General features: G+C 42.5%; 1 protein-coding gene across 2 annotated transcripts in view; it reads left to right on the forward strand.

The window, feature by feature from the left end:
• GUCY1A2 (guanylate cyclase 1 soluble subunit alpha 2) overlaps positions 1 to 25,438 on the forward strand; it is a 264,368-nt gene that overhangs the window by 5,990 nt on the left and 232,940 nt on the right. For both annotated transcript variants that reach the window (XM_045018738.1, XM_045018748.1), the window contains exons 2-3: positions 15,937 to 15,998; positions 19,615 to 19,736. In XM_045018738.1, the coding sequence (XP_044874673.1) occupies positions 15,937 to 15,998; positions 19,615 to 19,736 (184 nt within the window). The remainder of the gene's footprint in view (positions 1 to 15,936; positions 15,999 to 19,614; positions 19,737 to 25,438) is intronic.

Consider the following 25,438-nt stretch of genomic DNA (forward strand, 5'->3'; position numbering starts at 1 on the left):
ACGTGAGCGGATCTCTATATCCTCCCTGATCTGAGAGCTTGTGAGCAGGGAGGAAAGTGGAGTGTGTAGATGGGGCAGAACATCCAGGTGGCATGAGAGAGAGGTGGTCAGGCCTATCCTGGCCAAGCTAACAGTGTGCACATGGAACATTATCATTTCAAGATACTCCTGTTGCTACCCTGGAGTACCGCTTTACAAGCGTACAGAAGAGCTGACCATAGGGAAAGTGAGAATAGAGGCTATTATGACACCCAGCCACAGACACAGCTGAAAGAAGCAGGCACTGCAGTCTGAGGGGCTGGGAAGAATGCAGTGCCCAGGGCTTGTTGTGTTGAGCAGCTGAGTGTGGTTCCCAGTAAACATTATCTTTCACACTCAACTGCTCAACACAACAAGCCTTGGGCACAGTGTTTGCTGGCTATTCACTCTGCAGAGTCTGCTCCCTTCGACATATCACACATCACTGAACGATGCCTAACAAGGCAGCCTGTTCATCAGCCCTTGATTTGTCTTAGCTCTGCTCTCTTGCAGCCCTCATCCATGTCCCTGCAAAGCTGTAGGCAACTTTTGTTAACTCTAATGGGGGTTATGTACCGAAGTGTCACGTTCATGGGCAGAAGAGACCCACTCCCTTTATAGTGATCCATCGGAACTGAAATCAGTGAGGTGGTTCTTTAAGTGTCCAGAAATTTGAAAAAGGGTTTGGAAAAGGGAGACATTCATTCAGGGCCTGATCCAACTGTCCTGGAAATCAGTAGGAGCCTTTCTCATTGGACTGGTCCATATTTTCTAAGTTGGCAAAAAATTCCCCAAATCCAGCACATAAGTTGATTTGCACACTTTTCCAACAGGACCTTGTTTGTGAGAAATTAACTGAACGTACGAACGGCCATACTGGGTCAGACCAGTGGTCCATCTAGCCCAGTATCCTCTCTCTGACAGTGGCCAATGCCAGATGCTTCAAAGGGAATGAACAGATCTGGGTAATTATTGAGTAATCTATCCCCTGTCATCTACTCCCAGCTTCTGGCAGGCAGAGGCTTAGGGACATCCAGAGCATGGCATTGCATCTGTGACAATTGTGGCTAATAGCCATTGATGGCCCTATCCTCCATGAAACTGGCATAATCACATGTAAATCTCTCTCAAATTTAAATTCTATTCTTATTATGCTGCCATATTTATTGCTATGCCTCATTTTAAAAGATTAATTTTGACATTGGGTGATGACATAAATTATGATTAATTATAACTAGAAATGATGATAATATATATTCTTCATTTTCAGCATAGAATTTTCTGCCTTTACAGGGCTCTGCTAAAGGGCAGTTGTACTCTCGTTCTGTCAGATAAGGGTTTTATAGTATAGAAGATACAATTTATTATTCCACAGGACACTTTTCACATTTGCAGCAGTTTTCACATTTGCTCCAGTTTTATCTTGACTTGTATCCAGTGTAGGGCTGAAAATAGAATTAAAATTAGAAGAAAATAATTTGTCACTGATTTGCAAGTAAAATACAATATGCCCACCTAAGGGACATAGACTCACTCCCCTACAGGTGTGTAGAGTAACTCCTATTAGTTCATTGGAAATTAGACATGCATCTAGAGGAGGCTATGCCCTCAAGCATTTAACTGACGTTTTTGGAAAGAAAATCATAGCATTGCATAAAACTAAATCTTCTAAAATTTCTGTTTGCTTTTGGTGTCTGAATGGCTTAGGTAACATATTTCCTTCCTGAAATATATACTGTACATGGATTTGCTATCAAACCTGATAAACATTTAAAAAATTAAGACCTCTTCCTTTGTTTAATGGCCTGATCCAAAGCCCATTGAATTCAGGAGGCATTTTTTTCCATTGACTTCAGTAAGCTTTGAATCCAGCTCTAGATTTACTATTAAATAACCTGATTTCAGAATTGTCTTTTTTTATATAATCCCCATTTCCAACAATATGCAGCAAGGACTCTCCTTTAAATTAGTATATAAACTCTTATTTATGAGTCACAAAATCACTAAAAATTAGATGAAGAATAAATGTAAAATGTACCTTCATTGTTTTTTCCTCAATGATCTTGAGTTGTTAGCTGGATTTTAACCTAGATTTGCAGGAGCAAAGCACAAAGCTCACCACGTGAACTAAAGGAATTATTTCTGTAGATGGTAACAATAGCAGGCCGTAGCCACTAGAAGGAGAAATTAGCACATTTACACATTTATTACACCACGTACTGTAGATCATAATGATTCAATATTAACCCATCAGAATATCATTATGGATCAAATTTCATAGTTGCTGAGAAGAGATTTCTGCCTGACTCACTGGATGGAGAATGTACATGTCTTAAATATTAGGTAAATTCAAACAATGTTTTTGTCACAATTGCTACCAACTTGCCTGCTTGACTGGTTGGGCATCATATGGTGGGTTTGGTTGACCTCTGCAGCAGAAGCAGCCATCTGTTAGGGATAATTGTTTAAAGGAAAAAGTCTTATAACTGTCAATAAAACTGAGGGAGATCACCGGTGTCACTTCCAGTTAGAACACTTAAAGTCAGGAGTACACACTGTTTTGAAGAAGTAAGTGATTGTGGCAGGCTAACGGTTAATTTTCTTAAACTTAATAATATCATACCTTTTATATAGTACCTTTCATTTTAAAAGATCCAAAATCACTTTTTACATACCGTCATTTCTGGGGTGGAAGGCCAGTAGCCAGGCAGACAACCAGCTCACAGTATGTTGTGCAGCAATGAAAGTATTAACTTAAAACAGCCTGGCACACCCTTACTAATATGAAAATCACCATGGGAAAATCTTGGGGATTTAACATCTCATGCAAAGAATCTTCATTCACTGTATAAAACTCATTATCTGCCTCTGAGGAGTAAAGGATTTTATTACCCTTGCAGCAATTTGAACCTTTGGTTCCAATATTGCAAACATAATCCTTAGACCAGTTATAATAGCTACTGTATGGTGCACAAGCAAGAAGAATGTCCCATGACTTTCTGCTTGGGATAAAAAATACAGTTTCATGAAATTTTGGGATAAGCCTAATTATCCTCCTAAAGTTTTCATATATTCAGGTTGAAATCCTGAATATTTTGTAACCTCTGAAAAAAATCTGTCTCTTGAAGCAGAGAATAGGTGGAGGACAGATTCTCATCTCCAGAGTGCTGTGACTCAATTTGAGGATTCAGACAAAAATAAGGCCTTGCCTATACAGGGGATTTCAGCCATGGGTGACCAAACACCAGGATAGCTGCACCAGTGCAGTCCCCTAGTGTAGACAGGTAAAACTGCAATAAATGGTTTGCACTGGTTCAACTCTTAGGCCTTGTCTACACTACAAGACTATTTCGAATCTACTTAAGTCGAATTTGTGGATTCGACCTTATGAAGTCGAATTTGTGTATCCACAGTAAATACACTAATTCGAATTTCTGAGTCCACAGTAACGGGGCTGGCGTTGACTTTGGAAGCGGTGCACTGTGGGAAGCTATCCCACAGTTCCCGCAGTCCCCGCTGCCCATTGGAATGCTGGGTAGAGCTCCCAATGCCTCCTGGGGGAAAAATGTGTCGAGGGTGCTTTTGGGTAACTGTTGTCATTGAACCGTCAATCACGCCCTCCCTCCCTGAAAGCTCCGGCGGGAAATCTGTTCGCGCCTTTCTCTGGTCGGTTACAGCGCGTACGCCACAGCACTGCGAGCATGGAGCCCGCTGCGATCATCGCTGCACTTATGGCCGTTGTCAACTCCTCGCACCTTATCGTCCACCTCTTCCACAGTCAGCTGCTGAGAAATCGGGCGAGGAGGCTCCGGCAGCATGGTGAGGACAGGAATTCACAGAGTGGCGCAGACCTCTCACAAAGCAGGGTACGCCGCGCCGTGGAGATCATGGTGGCAATGGGTCAAGTTCATGGTGTGGAACGGCGATTCTGGGCCCGGGAAACAAGCACGGACTGGTGGGACCGCATAGTGCTGCAGGTCTGGGATGAATCACAGTGGCTGCGAAACTTCAGGATGCGTAAGGGCACTTTCCTTGAACTCTGTGACTTGCTGTCCCCTGCCCTGAAGCGCCAGGACACCCGGATGCGAGCAGCCCTGAGTGTGCAGAAGCGAGTGGCCATAGCCCTCTGGAAACTTACAATGCCAGACAGCTACTGGTCAGTAGCGAACCACTTTGGCGTGGGCAAATCTACCGTGGGGGTTGCTGTGATTGAAGTAGCCCACGCAATCGTTGAGCAACTTCTCTCAAAGGTAGTGACTCTCGGAAACGTCCAGGACATCACAGATGGCTTTGCCGCGATGGGATTCCCAAACTGCGGTGGGGCTATAGATGGGACTCACATCCCTATCCTGGCACCAGCCCACCAGGCCAGCGAGTACATTAACCGAAAGGGCTACTTTTCAATGGTGCTGCAAGCACTGGTAGACCACAGGTGAGCCTGTAAGGGAAGCACTTCTACAAATGTATAGCGTGAGAGGTGTGTGGTACATTAGCGCTATGCAGTGGTGCAGTGACAGTTCTCACGGCCCCTACCGCCCCTCCGTCTTGTACTTTTGGGTGAGGGGGGGGCAGGACTTCTTGGCGGGGGAGGGCGGTTGCAGATACACTGCAGGGGGGCTCTGTCCTCCTGCCTGCGGTCCTGCAGAATATCAACAAGGCGCCGGAGCGCGTCCGTTTGCTCCCTCATTAGCCCAAGCAGCGTTTGAGTCGCCTGCTGGTCTTCCTGCCGCCACCTATCCTCCCGTTCGATGTGTGTGCGATGCTGTTGACATAGGGTCTCCCTCCACTGTCTCTGCTTTGCCGCCTCGGCTCTGGAGCCGGCCATCATTTCCGCGAACATCTCGTCCCTAGTCTTTTTCTTTCGCCGCCTAATCTGCGCCAGCCTCTGCGAGGGGGGATGCCGGGGCAGTCCGGGAAAGAGCCGAAGCTGTGTGATGGGAAAAGTAACTGATTTCCTTGAACAGATACATGTTTGCGAACAGTGAACACAGTCTAGTCAGTTTCTCTGAACAAGACCATACAGGGCAACAAGTCTCACGAGATCTCAGGACAAGTTCGAGATTTCGGAATACGCTCTCATTGGCTGCGGCATTGCACAGGAGAGCGGACAAGTGGGGAGAGACAGCTGAATCCGTCTAGCAGACAGTCCTGGTAAGCCTTACAGTACATTCTGCTTATCAGTTAATGGATAGCTGTGCCCTCCCGCTAAAGGCAATCTGGAAATCATATACTCTGACCCTTTTCCAGCCACTCCCGCCAGTGCACGGGAAAGATCAATGTATGCTTTTCCTATGTGGCCTACAACACGTGGCTGTTAAGCGAGGGTCATTGTTATGCAAAGTAAAAGTCAACCATTCACAACAGTAACAATACACTAATTGCCCTAATTAGATGCAGCATTTCATGAACGAGATCACCCTGATGCAGGTCCCTCGGAGTCACAAAGAGCGGATGCTAAGGGAAGCCCTGCAGAGACCAGGACCATATGCGGCCATGCTTGTGGAGGCGATGATTCCCATCTACATAAGGATGTCCTGGCGCGGAAGAGTGTGCTTCCACGGAGCACCCAACAAGGCACCTCTCCCCAGGAACCTCCTGCGGAGGCTTTTCGAGGACCTAAATGAGACCTTTCTTGAATTGTCCCTGGAGGATTATTGTTCAATCCCTATATGTGTGGACCTACTTTTCGTATAGTTTTTCATTGAAAATTTTATATATAGCATTTCTATTTTTTTATACCTGTTTTATAAAAAATAAATGTTTACATGTTTCTAGCACTTACCGCCTGATCCTTCCCCTGATTCAGAGTCCGGGTTAACGGCCGGGGAGGGTTGGTAGGGGATCTCTGTGAGGGTGATGAAGAGATCCTGGCTGTCAGGGAAAGCGGTTTTGTGTTCGCTGTCGCCTGCGCCGTCCTCCACAGACCCTTCCTCATCTTCCCCATCGGCGAACATCGAGGAGGAACTGTCCAGGTTCACTATGCCATCCACTGAGTCCACGGTGACTGGTGGGGCAGTGGTGGCAGACCCACCTAGAATGGCATGCAGTGCCTCGTAGAAGCGGCATGTCTGGGGCCGGGCTCCGGAGCGTCCGTTTGCCGCTCTGACTTTTTGGTAGCCTTGTCTCAGGTCCTTGATTTTCACGCGGCACTGCATTGCATCCCGGCTGTATCCTTTCTCTATCATTGCTTTGGAGACCTTCTCGAAGGTCTTTGCATTCCGCTTGCTGGAGCGCAGCTCCGACAGCACAGACTCCTCGCCCCACACACCGATCAGATCCAGGACTTCCCGGTCTGTCCATGCTGGGGACCTCTTTCTATTCTTGGATTGGCCGGACTCCTCTACTGGAGAGCTCTGCATCGTTGCAGGTGCTGCGGAGCTCCCCCCGATGTCCAGCCAGGACGTCAGATTCAAAGTGCCCAGACAGGAAAAGGAATTCAAATTTTCCCGGGTCATTTCCTGTGTGGCTGGTCAGAGAATCCAAGCTCGGACTGCTGTCCAGAGCGTCAACAGAGTGGTGCACTGTGGGATAGCTCCCGGAGCTACTAAGTTCGATTTGCATCCACACCTAGCCTAATTCGAGGTAGCCATGTCGAATTTAGCGTTACTCCACCTGTCGGGGTGGAGTACCGAATTCGAACTAAAGAGCCCTCTAGTTCGAATTAAATGGCTTCCTGGTGTGGACGGTTGAGCGGTTAGTTCGAATTAACGCTGCTAAATTCGAATTAAAGTCCTAGTGTAGACCAGGCCTTAATGTCAAGTTGCACTGCAGAAAATCACAGATTATAAAATAGAAGGGACCATTATGGTCACCTAGTTTGAGCTTATGCATAAATGTATAGCAGTCTTGCCAGTCTACACTTGAGATATGCCACAATAGCTGTAACTAAACTAGGGCAAATTCCCACATAGTTGAGGCCTATGTTATTTTCCAGTGTGGTTGCTTGAGAGCAGAGCTATCTTACTTCACAATGACACAATGTCAATAAGGTCTTTGCAGATCTTACAATGTTTACAGAGAATAAAACCCCCACCCCAGTCTTAATTGTAAGTGCTGTTAAACTGTGCTTTGAATAAAATAAGTCATTCTAGTTAATAATGCTTAAAATTCTTTCTACAGGTACCTGCTTGCAAACTACAAAACTAACTTTCACAGTTAAAGAAAAAAAAATGAGGTGTAGTTTATCTGTAGCCCTCAAAGGCATAAGTTACTCTGCAGCATAGCGTATAAAACTAAAATAATTTCCAGTCTGAAAATTTGGTATACATTATGTTCTTAATATAAGTAAGTCATGGGATGGGGGGAAAGGGGAATGGACACTAAATCCCTTAATTTCTAACCTGTTACTTTAAATACTTTGTTAGAATTACAAATAGATTATGTATTATATCTTCACTTGGAGAATGTGTTCCTTCCGTGGCACAGAAGAGGATCTCTTTTTCCAACCCATATGTGGCTGAAATTCAAAGAGGAGTAAAGGGATTCTTCCCTGCATGTATTATAATATATAGCACCCTGGGATATTTATCCTTCATTGTGAGGAGGTTAGACTAGATGATATAGTAGGCAATTTCCATTCTGAAGGCCTGTGGTTCTTATAGTTGAAAGGCAACTGTATGCATGCAAATTAATATTATTTATTTTTTCCATATTTTTTTCAAAGAGCTCACACTATTAGAGACAAGGTAAAGTATTTGTGCATTTCAAAGATTTTGTTATGTATTAAATAAAAATATTTTTTCTTTACTTTGTGTGTGTGTGTGTGCACAGCAGTTTACACATAGAGTGCACAACAGGGGACAGTGTGGGCTGAAAGAATGAGAATGGGGTAGATATCAGCTAGCTCTGAGTGCTAATCCTGGCTCTGCTACTGACTCTCTGCATGATGCTGGGCAGCTTATTTTACCTCCCTGTAAATTCCCCTATCCTGGCCCCCCAGCCAGCCTCCTCATTGGGACCAGACTGCAGGCTGTGCTGGTTCCACATTGCTAACCCTGCTGCTTGATTCCCCAATTGAATGCTCTTCTGGGCTTTTTTATTGTAGGTCTTCTATGATGAGTGTTTTCCCTAGAGTCCCCGCTGCTAGAATAAAGAGATTGCATGAGAATTTTGGCTTACTTTTTTTTTTATGAGAGTTTGTGGCCTTTGTGGTTGCAGAGAAAAGCTTGGGAATGTGAACTGATTGCAACCTAAGGGCACAGGAAGCAGAAGACAAATATTAAAACACACACAGACCACACAAATTTATTTTATTTACTTAAAAAAAACCACCACTCATGATTTTTCATTGGGGGGGAGGGGCTGACTGATGATTTTCAGATGTTTGAGACTGGCAATACTGGGTTCCAGCCCCACATCTATGCCCTTTCCTTGGCTCCCTGTGTCTTCTCTGTCTATTCTCCTCCTGGTGTGAGGATGTGTAGGAAGGGAGCTCTGCTCCACTCAACTTTATCATATGCACAGGACAAGGATTCCCTTTATATTAGGCCATTTCAGTGCCACCAGCTGCTAAAAGTGCCCGCACAGCTTTGATCTCTTTAGGCCCTCTAGATTCAGTGACTCACCCAGGTTTTCTCCCAACTTCCTGGTAATTCTGGACAGCGGCGGCTCCAGGCACCAGCGCTCCAAGCGTGAGCGTGGGGGCGGCAAGCTGCGGGGGGTGCCCTGCCAGTCCCTGCAAGGGCGTCAGTCAGGCAGCCTTCAGCAGCATGCCTGCGGGAGGTCCGCTGGTCCCGCGGATTTGGTGGCAGTTCGGCGGCGGGTACGCCGAAGCCGCAGGACCGGCGGACTTCCTGCAGGCAAGCCGCCGAAGGCAGCCTGCCTGCCATGCTTGGGGCAGCAAAAAAGCTAGAGCCGCCCCTGGTTCTGGAATGTGGTTAAGTGCTTAGAATTGAAGGTTGCAAGGAGGGGCCTCATTACTAGTTTGCCTCAGTCTCGCAGCTTTTAATAGAAACAAGCTACTGGTATGAAAAGGATGATTTTGGGAAGTTTCAAAACTACAGGATAAATACAATAGAAATGACCAGAAGTCAGAATCACTTTTCTACCACTTTTCACTCATAAAGAGACCAGTTGCCAAACCCACCAACTGACACTCATTTACAAATCTATAATCTCTTGTGCACAGACATTTGAATAAAATTTTGAATAAAATTTATTTTGAAACCTGAAATAAAAAAAAGAAGCATTCCTCATTAAAGATCACCAGCAGCAAAGCTGTCAGTTTATGTAAACATCAGCCAATTGAGTGATTCAGCACTAAAAGTTTAAAGCACGTAAAACTTTAAACAGTGAATCACTAAATTGGCCAAGCTCTCTGCTGGCTTGGCTTTGCAATGTGCAGAGCTGATTTGTATAGGAGGCAGCTTTGCCACACCTCAGGGTACAGAAGTCTAGGGGGACCCTCTGACTTAACTGAATTCCTTTAAAAAAAATTGTGATAGAAGCAAAGTGGTTTCTAGCTGAGCCAATTATTCTCTTCAATGCTTAACTTTCATGCACTTACATTTTTAAGGGCTTAAGTTTTAAGTGCATGACAGTGGAAGTGCTGAAGCGCTTCAGAGGCTAAGCTAGAAGCCACTTAGTTTCTACAAGGAGAAATTATTAAGGACTTTAGAGGGTCAGGAAACACTCCCTGGAGCAGGGCTGGCCTTATGGGTGGGCGACTAGCCAGGGCGCCATGGATATGTGTGCGCACTGTGATAAAGAGGTTGCAGAAGGGCCATGCCCACCTGGGAGACGGGGTGAGGGGATAAAGGGGCTGCGGAGCAGGAGTCAGGCAATCACATTAATCTCCTCTTCATCCTCCCAGCAGCATGACATCTGCAGCGCCACCCCCCACCACCATCTGCTGGTTTGCCTGCTGAGCCACCACCCGCTGCTCAGGGAGTAGTACTTAAAAGGCACAAAAGCAAGCTTGCCCAGGGCACCATTTTCCTTAAGGCTTGCCCTGTCCTTGAGCACTACTAAGATTCTCTGGGCAGAAGGCTGCTCCCCTCATCTGTTACCATCCTCTAGAACTCCTAACTCTATCGGGTCTACTTCCTTCCTAGTGTTAGTGTGTGATCTTAGGATGCATGAGAAATGGGATGGTGAGTGCAATGGAGAATGTTATAATGACTTTATGTAAATTGGGGCTAGTCAATTATTTTTTGTGAAGGTCCACCTTTCTTGGTCAAGTTATAGTCAAGGTCCAGACTCCAGAGAAAATAATAATAAAAAATGATAATAAGTAAATAAAAAGATTTTGGAGTCTGTTCAAAAGCATGTGGTGGTCTGGCTTTGGCCCGCAGTCTGCCTGTTGACTACGCTGATGTAAATCCATGATGTGTCCAGGGTTGGATTAACACACAGGCAAACCAAGTACATGCCTAGGGCCCAAATTTGGTGGGTGGGGTGAAATTTATGAATTTAATTATGTGTTTTACTGTTGTGGATTTGCATGCAAATTGAGAGAACTTCACTCACTTAGTGAGCAGCATTGTGACCCCATGCACCAGGTCGCATTGTCACTCAGTCAAGTTAATTAAATTCTTTCAGTTCGTGGGCAAATCCACACCAGTGGATGAGTGGACAGAAACAGGCCTCATGCACAGCTGAGACTCACTTTACCATTCCTAACAGAGACAAGGAGAGAGGAGAGCACTGTGTAAAGAAACTGCATCCTTCTCCAACCAGATAGAGGCCCAGAAGTGTATATTTGCCTAAGGCCCAGTGATAGATTAATCCAGTCCTGGATGTGGCCTCCTCTGGAATACTGTACAGTACTGATTGCTCCATTTCAAAAAAGGATATTGCAAAACTAGAGGGTTCAGAGAGGTTCAACGAAGATGATAGAGCCTGGAAAAACTCTCCTATGAAGAGAGATTGAAAAGATAAGGGTTGTTTACCTCATAAAAGAGATGAATAAGAAGAGACATGATAAAAGTATATAAAATAGTGAATGATCTAGATTAGGTAGATTGTGAGCTTCTGTTCTCCGTGCCTCATAACACAAGAACAAGGGGATGTTAAATGAAATAAAAAGTGGCAAATTCAAAACTGATAAAAGATAATACTTTTCCACACAACATGTGATTAAACTGTGGAAATCATTGCCACAGGAAGCTGCGACTAAAAACTACAAGATTCAAAAAGAACTAGGACATGTTCAGGGGGTTGGACCAGATGACCTCCTGAGGTCTCTTCCAACCCTAATCTTCTATGATTCTATGATATGGATAACAAGAATATTCAAAATTATAATAGTTAATGCCAACAAAAGCTTTGAAAGGAATGTTAGACTGCGTGCTTCTGGTCTTGAGAAAATCTCAACTATCTAGATTAGGGTGAGTCCTACTGTGGGCGGGGAGGGGGCAGATTACCCCATATCTGCCTGCTGCATGGTTCTTACACCTTCCTCAGAAGCATCTGTTGTTGGTTTCTGTCACACAGGACACTGGACTAGATGGACCTTAGGTCTGAATCCAGTGTGGCAAGTCCTGTGTGTGTTTATTTTTTTGGTGATGGTCCTAATTTGAATGCACTTAGAAAACTTAACTATAAACTAATTATTTTGTTTTGATTATATATTAAATGTGATCTAATTATTGGTGAATAGTTGATAATATTATAGAACATAAGAATGGCCATACTGGGTCAGATCCGTGGTCCATCTAGCCCAGTATCCTGTCTTCTTACAGTGGCCAATGCCAGGTGCTTCAAAGGGAATGAACAGAACATGGCAATCATCAGATGATCCCATCTCTGTCATCCAGTCCCAGCATCTGGCAGTTAGAGGCTTAGGGTACCTCTATACTACCCACTGGATTGGCAGGTAGTGTTTGATGTATCGGGGATTGATTTATCACGTCTCGTCTGGATGCGATAAATCGATCCCCAAATTGATGCCCGTACTCCACCTCGGCAGGACGAGTAAGCATAGTCGACGGGGGAGCCGTGGCAGTCGACTCACCGCTGTGAGGACGGCCAGGTAAGTCGAACTAAGATATTTCAACCGTAGCTGAAGTTGCTTATTTTAGTTCGAACCCCCTCGCTAGTGTAGCCCAGGCCTTAGGGACATTATTATAACTATTTTATATGTATGTAGAGTCTTCCATTTCAAAGGATGCCAATGAGCTTCAGCATTTCTCTAATAAATATGTGGTTCTATTGTGCCTTTAAGGCAAAGACTTGTATTGGGGCAGAGAAGAGGTGCATTGCCCCATAAATAGTTACAAGCGGCACTTTATCTTGGACAGATGCAATGCTTCCTGGAGCTCCACAGAGCTCAGTTGGATTGTGCTTCTTGGAGATGGTGCAGTATATTCTGTGTCCAGCCAGTTCTGCTGGCAAGTGCAAAAGGTTGAGGAGACCCACCCACTCCCTGTCCCCTTTGGAAAATATAAAACAGGTGGCACTAGCACTGAAGCTGTCATTGTGGATGGCTTTTTGCACATGGGCACAATGAGGGGTGTTCCTTACCCACTCTCCTTCCATTGCTTACTCTTGTGTGGGTGGGCACAGTCAGATCCATGTTAGAATCACATTGCCCAGAAGTGAAATGCAGCTGCTTCTGAAGTGAAACAGCAGCTTTTTAACAGAGCATAGCAACATGGTGTAATAAATAAATCCGGAAGTGAATAATAATATGATACTTAGAATTTGTTAGTTTAATTAATTCTCACAATACTTACCTACTTCATAATGGTGTTGTCAGTCATATCTAACTGAGACTACACGGGGGGATTTGTATTTAAATGGTAATTCAGAAGCGTTCAAGTCATTAGTGGTCATTTCTTGTTTGTGCACTAAATATATCTCACATAGATCCATATGTATTCTTTTTATTTATCTGTTTTATTTCATATATTTTGAATGCTTGCTTTGATGTGTGTATGTGCGTGCGCATGCTCATGTAAGGATTACAGTTTTACACATGGGATTAATTTAGAATAATTTATGTTGGATTGTTTTGTTAAATTAACTTGTACTTCTTTTGTTAATTTCTTTTTTTATTACCACTTCAGAAAACGAATTGTGTTTTTCCTGATGACTTCAGTTTAAATATAAAATGTCCAGTTCGTTTAAACATTTTCAGAATTTGGGGATTTAACTGTGTGACTCTATTGATTTTAATGGCCATTTCAAGGTTTAAAACCATGGAAATTTTCATAAATATAGGGGTGAATAACACTAACAGATTTTTATTCTTTTGAGTAGTTTGTAGGTCTCTAGCACAAACCAACAGATATTTCTAGTGAATATAGAAAAACTTTATTTGAAATATTTTTACCTTCTTCTTTGTAAATGTGGCTTTGCATTTTGTGTACTATATAGTTACTATCTGAACAATGAATCATCAGGTTCATGTTCTACCCTCAGCTATCCTTGCACAATTATAAACTGGTTACAATTTTCAGTTGCAATCTGACTGAATGAAGTGGGAATTTGACCCTTGAGCTTTACCATTCATATGAAAGATGAACACATTATATAAGGCTATGTTTACAAACAATATCATAATCCTATATCCAGATCTTTTCCATCCCAAAGATTTGCTGATAAGTGGCTTGAGCGTTGTTATAACATGCTGTCAATAATTTATGCACATAATTTGGCCTACAGTGATGATGGCTAAAACGTGCAGAACGTTCTTGCAGGGTTAGACCCTACAGGAAACCATGCAGTGTGCACTGCTGAACAGAGCATAGGATTGGGAGTCTGCTTATAGGGCCAAATCTTGATGCCAGTCTAGGTGAAGAGTGTGGCTTTTATCCCTCAGGAAGGGGAGGACCACAGACATTCCATTGGGGTGGAGCTAAGAGTCTGAGGCATGCAACCTTTTAATGTGAGAAAGCAGAGCCAGGAGCCCTGCTGCTTGCTCTCTGCTCCTGCAGCCCAGCCTCCCCAGGGTGTTGCCTCCCACACCTCTGGACTAGTTCAGGAAAGCAGAACTGCAGGTTAACAAGTGGAAGCTGCTGTCAGGCTGCGTTCCCACCTAACTCCAGAGTAGATTCAGGGGAGGAGAGGACAAGTTTGTAGAGTGTGTGTATCATAGTGGGAGCAGCTGGCATGGGAGTGTGTGGAGAAGGTTAGGGGAGCTGGAGTGTAGAGAGGGCAACTGTATGGGCCTTTTTTGGTATCCATTTCTGCATCATGGCTGCCGGAGTGGGAAAATATACCACTCACCCTGCCAGGGATTAGTCTGTGTGGCTGCAGGGCAGAGGAAACCTGCTGAATTTTCCTTGTGGTAGCAGCTGGCAAAGTACATTTCAGCTGCATCGGGCCCTTAGGACTTCGACACCTGCTGTACCAAATGGGAGGAGACTGGTTCTTGCAAATGTGATTGTCTCATTTGTATGGAGTGTCTGTAGGTTTTGCAAGAGCGCATTTGAATGTTTTCTGTGAGAGTAAATTTAACTCCTGCTGAGAGGAGATGTAATTACCTGATGTAGAATAAAAACCTCTTTAGAAGGTTGAATTCTGTTTTCCCACTTTATTTTACAAGTACATGCATTTCTGCAGATTGAAGCTCAGAAGCACAGACAAATTCTTTTGTTTGCTGGGTTGTTTTTTTTTAAAAGCTCTTCTGCAAATTGTGTGGGCTGCTCTTACATTCTGTGGGCCCCAAAGAGCTGGTGGGGGGAGAGGATTATATTACAGTTTTCTCTTTTTTATTTATTTTGTTATTTATTCAAAGGCAGGGAGCTGCCTTCCTCTCCAAACCCACTGGCAGAAGTGGAAGATAAGGCTAGCTCCAGAGTTGCTGAATTTGTATAGGGCCAACAAAATATGGGGCTGCAAGGCTGCCCTTGCTTCTGGAATGAAACACATCTAATTAAAAAGCATTTCCACCACTGCTCTCAGAGGCAGCTGGAAATTGTTCCAAAAAAGCAGGGAAACACTGGTCTCAAATTTCCCTAAGGGTCAAGTTTGTGTGATTCTGACCCTGTCTGCCTTTGGTTATCCCGCGATCCTGCATGACACTGAGACAACAAGGAATCTTGTGTATCAGAATTGGGAACACTGAATATGGGCTCTGCTAAACTGACAGGAGGTGGACAGGTGGGAACCTTAAAATATAATTGCTTAATAATGTATTTGATAAATGCTCATCATTTTCTGGGAAGATAAAGTGGTATTGCTTGGGCAATACCAAGAAGCGCTTGTCTGTAGTTGAGATCACTTCATAATAAGAGACCGTGTGGGGAGCCCATCTTAAATATATAGCACAAAAATGCCTGAAATGCCTCACAATTTGCCCTTTAAGGGCTCGATTCTGCAGGTGGTGAGTTCCCTGAACTCCTATTGACACCAGAGATTTGAAGGTTCACAACATGTCAGAGAACTGGGCCTTAATAGATTTTTTATTTATTCTGTTAAAACAAATTTTTTGGTGAGAGTTTCTACTACCATGTCTCAAATAGATTTGGAAAGGCCAATTCCCTTCCCTGCTGATGAAAATTGAGCATATGATATTGTCCCAAGAAAAAGCTGGTTCATTATGTCTTGATGTAATAACACGTTGTTGAATAGTTTTTAAAGTTTATTTTAAAATGATGAGATTATTGACAGGTGATATTCTGTGAAAACTAATAATAAAGCAAGGGCCTCCTTTGTCTACATAGTTGTGTTTCTGTTGCCTTACAGACATTAGTTGTGCCAGGTCGTAACATTCATTGCTGTTTAAATAGTGAAATAAAGTATAAGTAAAAGAGCCATGAAATATTGATGTATTTGCAATATAAGAACAGCTTAGTAGTACTTCTGGGATAATACCTAGCCATCACTTCTGGAAACATGGCAGGTGTAAGATGAAAATGTGTAGAATCGGAAAAACAAATAGTACATTAAAGGATAAATCAGTAGTCACCTATTCAGACATTGTGCTGATGATGATTTGCTGATAATGGTTGTTTTGTTTTTGTTGTTCTGTAGCCTCAGACCATACGGCAGACTCTCCAAAGGACACTGCGGTATTATGAGCATCAAGTTATTGGGTAAGTAAAACAGACCATAGTAGCGATTAGAAGGGTGAATAAAAGAGAAGTGATAGCTATTAAATTCATATCTTTCTGCCTTTAAAAGTCTTTGGCTTGGGTAACCAACTTTTCTGAATTTGCTCACAGATACTTAGGAATGTTCTTTAGTAATGATAAATATTATACATTCTTTTTGTGTTATTCTTCATCTCTCCTGCTGCAGTTAAATAACTACAGCCCAATCCTCCTTTCATTCAAGTCAATGGGAGCGGGACTGAGCCCATGGAAGAGCAGTTGTAGAACTTATGTCAGTGCTGGGGAGCCTTTTTGTTAAATTATAAGATTTGTCAGAATGTGCTTTTGACACAGTCAGCCAAAACGACGTAACAGATTATTGCTAATGTTTGTTTCAGTCAGACCATGATCCCATTGTGCTGGGTGCTGGACAGGCATATTGTAAAAAGCTTACAGTCTAAGGCCCAGATCCTGCAAACAGTTACACATGTGAGTAGCTTTAAGTACATGAATAGTCATGTGGAGTTACTCACTTGCATAGGCATTTGCCAGATATGAGCCTAAAAAACAAGTTCTGACAGCTGGCTGAAACAAACAAACAGGCAAGGGGAGGGAGGACAGGGTAACTATAACAAAATAATATTAATCATTCCAGCAATTATTGCTACCCTTTTGTTTTCTGTCTATCCCCTACCTACCAAGGGTTGTTATTGTCAGATACCATTCCTAATAGAACGGAATATGATGCCTGCAAGAATGTATCAATTAAACAACTCTGCCAAACATAGAATAGTGTCTGCAACTCTTTCTGCTATTACTCAGGTTGGGTCAAAGGTATATTTAAAATTCATACCATAGTTCTGAAACTTTGTACGCTGGAGGGAATTGTTTTTGTTCATGTTGTCAAAATTCACACAGCTCTCTATCCTGCTACGTAGCATTTGTAATGCTAACACGTCTAGCATGCACCCCGGGATAGAGAGACTGCCATTGCTGCGGGGATCTAGTATATCGCTTTGCTGGTAGCTATGACACCTATTATGGAGCAGATATGGGTAGGCGGAGGGAAGCCTTCTGGCAAAAATTTTTTTTTTTTTGGTCACTTGAACGGATTGCTTTGAAGTCTCACAGTAGTAGATCTCGGTGGGGGGGAAGGGTGGAGGAGGGGAACTACAGTGCTTTAAGAACAGCATATTTATAATAACAATGTAGCTTTAACAATGAGCCACTAGTGACTCAGAACTGTTTGTTTTTAATGGAGATGAAAATAAGGCAGCTCTTCTCACAATCTGAAGACCTGTCGCTCCTGGTGCTACGCCTGCTACTTAAGCTATGTTTTGCTTCACTTTCACAACTCTCTATATCCCCTTCCTCATCCAATATCTGCATCTCTTCTAGGTGTCCTATATTGGGCCTGATCCTGCAGTTTTCACTGTTACCAGTGGGAGTTTTGCACGTATAAGCCTGCTGGATCTCTCCGATACACTTTAGTGTAAAACACAATATTCACATGAGCATAAAGAGCCAAACTTGCTCTCTGACAGAGTGAATTCCTGGGGTCTGATTCTCTGCTGCTCTGCACTTGGTATAGTCTGTATATAATAGGTGCTAACAAAATCAGAATAGTAGAGCTCTGCACATGAGTGTGAATGACTACAAGAAGCAAGCAATGGAGAATCAGGGCTATAGACTAGAGAGAGGGGATGGAGAGAGAGAGTCTAGTAGCTTGGCCATAGGGCTGGGAGCCAGGAACTCCTTCATTCCAGTCCTGCCTCTGGCACTGACTCCCTCTGGTTTTGGTCAAACAGTTTGATGATCTTATCTTGCAAGGTGTCAAGCATCTCCCTTTGACTTCATTGGCAGTTGAAGGAGCTCAGAACTTCCCAGGAAGTGCTCAGCATCCTAGAGCAGTGGTTCTCAACCTGGGGTACGTGTACCCCAAGAGGTACACAGAGATCTTTCAGGGGGCAGATCAACTCATCTAGATATTTGCCTAGTTTACAACAGGATACATAAAAAGCACTAGCGAAGTCTGTACAAACTACCATTTCATACTGACAGTGACTTGTTTATACTGTCCTAGAGGATGAGAGCCTTTGGGCCTGCTGGGAGGTAGGGAGCACACTCGTCACCCAGCAGGGCTCAGTATTTAGTAAGATCAGACCCAAAATCCGTGTCCAAATTTTATTAGTGAAATGGAAGATAAACTTATTTAGCTATCCTTCATTTTTCTTTAGTGCCTTGATTGATATTTGTGGTTTGCAGTGTTGTAGCCATTTTGGTCACAGGATATTAGAGAGACAAATTTGGACCAACTTCTGTTGGTGAAAGAGACAAGCTTTCAAGCTACACAGAGTTGTTCTTCAGGTCTGGGGAAGGTACTAAGGACTGGTCTACAGCAGGAAATTAGGTTGGAGTAACTACATCGGTCAGGGGTGTGAAAATCCACACCCTGGAGTGATGCAGTTTAACCAACTTAACCCCCGCTGTAGACCATGCTAGATCGACAGGAGAATTCTTCCATCGACCTATCCACCACGCGGATATGAGGGGTTGTCCCATCGGCATAGGTAATCCATAGGAGGGGGATTACCTATGCCGATGGGACAACCCCTCATATCCGCGTTGGTAGCATCTTCACTGAAGTGCTACAGCATGCAGCATTTTAGGTGTAAGAGTGTCACAGCTAAATAGAAGGTGGAATAGATTGTTTAGCATAAGGAGTTAACACATATTTTAAGGGACCATTCAAGGTGAAGGGGCCCTTTAACACCTCTCCAGCTATAGGACAAAAAAAGGAGGTTAGTGGATTACAGAATGTTGTAATAAGCCATAAATAGAGTGTCTTTATTAAGACCAGGATTTTTATGCCCCAATAACAACTATGTGGATGAACCCAGATAATCACTACACTCTCGAATGAACTCACACAGAAAAATGATAAAAGATAAAAATACCATATCACCCATGGGCGAACGCTTTTCACAGAATGATCACTCCATATCTGACCTCTCAGTTCTTGTCCTCAAAGGAAACCTGCACAACACCTTCAAGAGATGAGCCTGGGAGCTTAAATTCATAATTTTGCTAGACACTAAAAATTATGGTGTTAAGAAAGACACTGGATTTATGGCTTATTACAACAATCTTTTGGTTTAATGTATAATTACTAAGAACAGCACCCCAGTGGGGATGACATGTAAAGGAAGAGAGATTTGCCCACTACTTAGTCCTTTGGTGTGTGTCCCCCCCGCATGCCTTTATTTTCATTACAGAAAGTGCTCAATATTATTCACTATTATTATTACTTTTCAGTTGTTTGCTCCAGTTCCCAACACTGGCTGCTATTGCTGATATTAATAACGTGATGGGTCGGTGGATGTGTGTGTATATATATATATTTTTTGCCAGATATTACAGGCTTGATTCTGCTCCATTAAAATAAGCATGAGTTTTTTCATTGGTCTGAATGGGAAAAGGATTAAGCCCTACGTTATAGATAGTTAAAGACAAAATGAAATGTGCTTTCAAAAACACATTAATAATCAACTGTTAGTCTCCCAGCTCATTTGTTACATAAGTTAAGCAGATGTATAGAAATTGTTTATTTTTTCCCTAGTTACAGGGATGCAGAAAAGAACTTTCACAATATATCGAACAGATGCTCCTATACAGACTGCTCTGGCAATGATGAAGCTGAAGATGTCTCAGGAATTCTCCAGTGTACAGCTAATATACTCGGTACTTATTTTTTGTAATATGATTCATTTGCTTTGGTTGGAGGGTTTTGTGTTGGTTTTTTTTTTTTGAGAGAGACCCATCATTAATCATGAATGAAGGTCTTTCCTGTTCCATCCAGGGCATCTTAGACTGTAGTCAGCATCATCTCATTGGGCTTTTGGTGTCAAGGTTATCTCTGTTTCCAGGCATATTTTACTTGTCTGAAATAATCCACCTTGCTTTTTCACTGGGTGTTTACTGTGTCTTCCACTTTGTTATCACTGAGTATTGGAATTTCAAAGGTTTGGTGCCCAAATTCATTTGGGATTGCCAAGGTATAATTGAAAAAAAAAACGAATTTGGCCCTCAGAGGTATGTCAGGAGGTGTTTAAGCATTTGCTACAAAACAGCAGATGCACGGGGGTTCTGTTAGCCATACTGGTTAGGTCTGGAGAAACCATGTTTTAGCAGAATGTAGCCCGCTGGATCATGAGTATCTTAAATTATATTGCCCTCTTCATTCTGAAGGATCCCAAATATGACAAACTCGTATAAAGGTAAAGAAGTCATCCACCATTGAAGTGCAGCCGCCTCTGGTTGACATATACAGGCCTTGGCTACACTGGCGCTTTACAGGGCTGCAACTTTCTCGCTCAGGGGGGTGAAAAAACACCCCCCTGAGTGCAGCAAGTTACAGCGCTGTAAAGCGCCAGTGTAAACACTGCCCCAGCGCTGGGAGTGTGGGTCCTAGCGCTGCAAGCTAATCCCCATGGGGAGGTGGAGTACCTACAGCGCTGGGAGAGCTCTCTCCCAGCGCTGGCGCTGCGACCACACTCGCACTTCAAAGCGCTGCTGCGGGAGCGCTCCCGTGGCAGCGCTTTGAAGTTGCAAGTGTAGCCATACCCACAACTACTTGAGAGAACACAGCAGCATTGCACAACAGGACAGGAAACGAAGAGCGTTACCATACCAAACTGAAACTGCAAGGAGAACCTAGCTTGTTGCTAAAGTCAGATGTGAACCCTTCATTTAGTAACACTGGAGAGTTGTAATAAATTAGTGCAGTTTCAGATTATGGGTTCAAATAGAAGCAATGGCCCTACATATTCTCAGATTCTTCTACTACATCTTTAGGGTATGTCTAGACTGCAGTTATGGGGTGTGATTGCAGCTTGTGTTGAGGTGCCCAAGTTAGGTTTAGTCTCACAAAGCGAGCCCTGTGAGTAATTACTTTGGGTTCTGGACTGGCTTGTACAGCCTATGCTGAGGCTTGCGCTGCCATGGTCTCCCTGTTCTGGGACCTGAGCTAGGTAGATTAAAGATAGCTTGGGTATGCTGACTACTACCCATGCATTGATTGCTGTCTAGACGTAGCCTTTGTTCCTGCTCTTCTCTGGAGCATCACTAAGGTTTTATCAATTCTCAGTCTGTGAAAGCTGCTATAAATCCACACTGAAAGAAAAAAAGCAAAGAACTTTTTACTAAGAACTTTAATTTAAAATGGGGCATTTAACCCTTTTTCTTCAATAAAACTTTTCATTTTTATTCTTTTGGAGAAACTTTTATAGATCACCTTAAGCCACCGATTAATGAACTAATTTTAACATAGCACTTTGAAGATGTAAAGTGCTAAATATTATTTATCATTGCTACAACTAACACTCACTACTGATTTTTAGTCAGGGTAGTGCCACAGCTGACATTATAAACCCTTGGGATATAGAAATCAATGATAAACTTGCTCTGTAATTTGGCTTGGAGTGAATTTGAATATGAATTATTTAACCACTTAAAGATTGCACTGTAACTGATCTATGCATAGAAAATACTATCAGTGCTAAGTATTATTAATTATTATTATTTCTTTAAAGCATCTCACTAGCTTTAGATAGTTTTTGAATTTTCAGTACTGCACTTATGGCACCTGGGGCTATATTTTTTATGAAGTTTCATAATCTAAGCACTCTTGGGCCTTGCTAGTACTGTCTGAGAGTCCTCCAAGGAAATCCCAAAGTGCTGCAGGAGATGGGGGTAAGGGGTATAACAGGTGGCACTCTTAGCACTTAATAGGTTCCCTTTCACATGGTAATGAACAAAAGCCTGAACAGGGTCCATTTTCAGGAGATTATGCGGCTGGAGATTTCTCATCCCAAGGACGGCATAAAATTGAAGTCCTGACCTTGTGTGATAATTAAAGATCTCATTACCCTCTTTGCAAGAGGACTGGTATCAACTCTGGTATTCTAGCTACATTCCAATCTGGGTTATTACATTCTGCTTAACTAAAATCCCTCTTGCAGTCGGAGTAACCATTTGTCTTCCTTTTCTGTCTCAAACTGTTGTATAGGGTTGGTATGCACTGTAAAATAGCTGATATGTTCCATCTAAGAGGTGGCTGCATTTTACTGATGGTCGATGTGCTGCTTCTTCATTAGGACCCTTACCAGGCAAGGTGCTGAGTGCCTGCTGAGAGGTTCTGAGTGCCCTTAACTCCTGCCGAAGTTAATGAGAAGAGAGCAGGCACTCAGCACCTTGCAGAACTGGGCCAAAAGTGCTTTGGGATTTTTCAGAATTAATGACATCACAAAAATGTACAATGCAATATTATTTAAAGTGATTTTTTTTGCTTTTATTGTTAAATAGTTGAGTCCTTACCCTTTCAAAATCAGCCCTTGTACATGTCTTCATGACTCATGCAGAGGAATCTCGCTTTATAATACTTTTAAAACATACATAATAATATTGTAAGAGGCCAGACTAAAAACTCAGTACTTATTTTCGCTATGAAACTACAGCTGTTATGGTCTATCAAGTCTATGGGGGCGTTTAAAAATGGTTATGAATACTTGTTTGTGTGTTCTTAAAATAATGTCTAAGGCCTTGATCATGAAATAAAATCTAATAGTGTGGGCCCAGGTGCTGCAGTGGATGCAGGGATCTGTACTGAGCAGATCATGGGGCCTAAATATCTGTTTTCTTCAGGGAACTATGCTGGTTTGAGTGAAAAGTACATTTAAAAAAAACACCACCACTTATTTAATAAGGTGGGAGGAAGTTACTATTAGGAAATCTTCATTTCTTTTTTTTTAATTTGAAGTTGAGTTCAGGAGAAGACATTTTAAAATTAAGGTAAATTCTTAAGGTAATTTTTAATAAACACTTACTTCCTTCTCCTCATCCAATGGCATGAATTTAGGAAGGAATATCAGCATTAACTCTGACTTACTTTGTGTCACAACAGCCAGACTGTTAATGAAGGTTGCTTAATTAGTTCTCCGTTCTATATGTGACAGTTATTTTCCTGGATGAATAAGGAATAATGAGAGACTGCTTTATACAAATGGGAAATAAGCACTGAGGTGTGTAATCAGTACAATTGATATTATTATGACATTGTTGAGACAGAAGACTTGAGTGGTGTGATGGTATTTAAACAAATGTTAATCCAAATTCTGCTCTCATTTTATTTCATTTATAATAAAGATTACCCATCTGGCACTCTGTTATACTTCATGCAACCCAGGGATTGTGCCTGTTTATGCTAGAGGTGAATATTTACCAGCGTGGATTGCATGGCCAGTTATATCTAGGTTATCGTTTTTACTTCAGTCCTTACTACGTCCAGATTTGAAACAGAAGACTTTGGAACTTTGGCTTCCATTGTAGTAATGGAACAAAGCCCTTTTTTAAAGGTGCCTGCCAATGAAATATCTGCTATCCTATTCTATCTTACCTGGAAATACTTCAGTATGATTTACCTCTCCTGACCCACTAACTCTGACTCTAAAATTCTCATTCTGTGTTCTTTGACAAAACACAGTGAACACTGAGGTCATTAGTAGACCTGGGAGAGTGTGGATAAATGCCTCACTTTGTGGTCTTGGTATTTACACTATTCACAGAACAGTGATGTCTGATAAGATGTGCATTCAACTGTGTGTGTGTAATTTATACTGTTTGAATACTGGAATTTTTCCCTTAGTAAGCTGTCACTAGCAGTGTAAAGCAGTCAGTCTGCAATAAAAGGACCCGATTCTCCTCTCGTCCTCACTGATTTTACACTGAAGCAATTCCATTGACATCAGTGGATTTATTCCTGCTTCACACCAGTGTCATAAAGGCATCAAGCTGCCTGGTATGGGACATGGCTAAGAGAGCTCCTCCTGTGCCACCCAGGCAAACCAGACTTTATGATGAAAGGCCATTAAAACCAATATTAATCTCACATTAGGTTCTTCCTGTTCCAAAGAACCAGTCACTCACCGAAATATACTTCAGGATCTCACCCAAAACCCCTGCAGGTAGCCAGTCCTTTAGTAAACTAAAAACTAAAGGTTTAGAAATCACAGTCTAGAGATGTGGGGGAGGCATGAGCCAAGAAGGTGATGTCACTGTCTCCAATTTATACCCCCCCGTCCATATGCATGGAAAAATACTGGCTCAAACATGGAGCTATGCATCACATAGTCTACGTGTACTGCTCAGTCACTGGGCCTCCATTGTCCATATGCTATCAGAGGAATCCTCCGGACGGGCACTGGAAGAGTTGATTCTCCTTAACACCCGTCCCATCAACATCTGATGTAAATCTATCTTGTGGGTATTACCCAGGAACATAAGTGTAGTAACAAGTGTACAGTAAAATATCATAATCTCATACACAATGGTGATACACACATTTCAACACGATAATAATACTTAGCAAATTATAACATTTCCAGTAATACCTTATAAGGCATACTTTGCACAAGATTGATCACAATTGTGTAATATTGGTGACAATAGTGCAGACAATCTCCTTTTTTATACAGCATCACAAAAGGGATGTGGATCCATCATATCAACTGATTGGATACCAGATCAACCAGCAGCATTACTTTGGAGTGACAAGGAGGTTGACATTCTGTTGGTGAGAGAGACAAGCTTTTGACTTGTCTCTTTCACCGACAGAAGTTGGTCCAATAAAAGATATTACCTCACCCATCGTGTCTCGCTAATATCCAGGGACTAACATGGCTGCAACAACCTTGCTTGGGAGTGACAGCTTGCATGGATGGAATGTTACATTTAAATTCTGTCTCCTTTTCAAAACAGTACAGACCCCGCCTCCTTTAGTTGGTCTATGCAGATTGTACAGTTTCCTGCATAAGACAGTTCATCATGTGAAGGAAAAGGAGAAAGTGACCAAGATACACTCTTGCTTTCTGGATGGCACTATTAAGAATTTCCTGTGTTGAAATACCTAGAGTTAGATTCACTAGTATGCTTCAGTCTATGGCTTCTCTGTGTCACCAAACTTATCTTAGTTGGCTAACTGAGCTGTGTTTAAAATTGCTTTGCATTATCAGAGAGGTGCAAAGCAGCGAGAATGAGCCAGTGTATCTGGCCTTTTGATTTACGCTAAAACCACATCTCTTGCTCAAGGCAATGGAGCCTGATGAAGCAGGAATCTAGCTTGAAGGAGGCTGTCATAGGTTCCTTAGAACACCCACTTATGGGAATGGGTCAGGTTCCTCTGTAAACAACCTGTATTATATTTTTGACTGAACAGTTCTAAATAAAAGATTTTTGAATTATTTTTTAAAATAAATTTAAAGCCTATAATGAGGTCTGTCGTCATCATCATATAATTAAGTTTTATCTCCTTTTTAGTTTATCTTCTGTTCAGTCCTCTGAGGAGCTGTGATGGCATAATAAGACATAGGACCAATTGATGTCCCTTA

The sequence above is a fragment of the Mauremys mutica genome, chromosome 1 (genome assembly GCF_020497125.1).
Source record: "Mauremys mutica isolate MM-2020 ecotype Southern chromosome 1, ASM2049712v1, whole genome shotgun sequence".
NCBI lineage: Eukaryota > Metazoa > Chordata > Testudines > Geoemydidae > Mauremys > Mauremys mutica.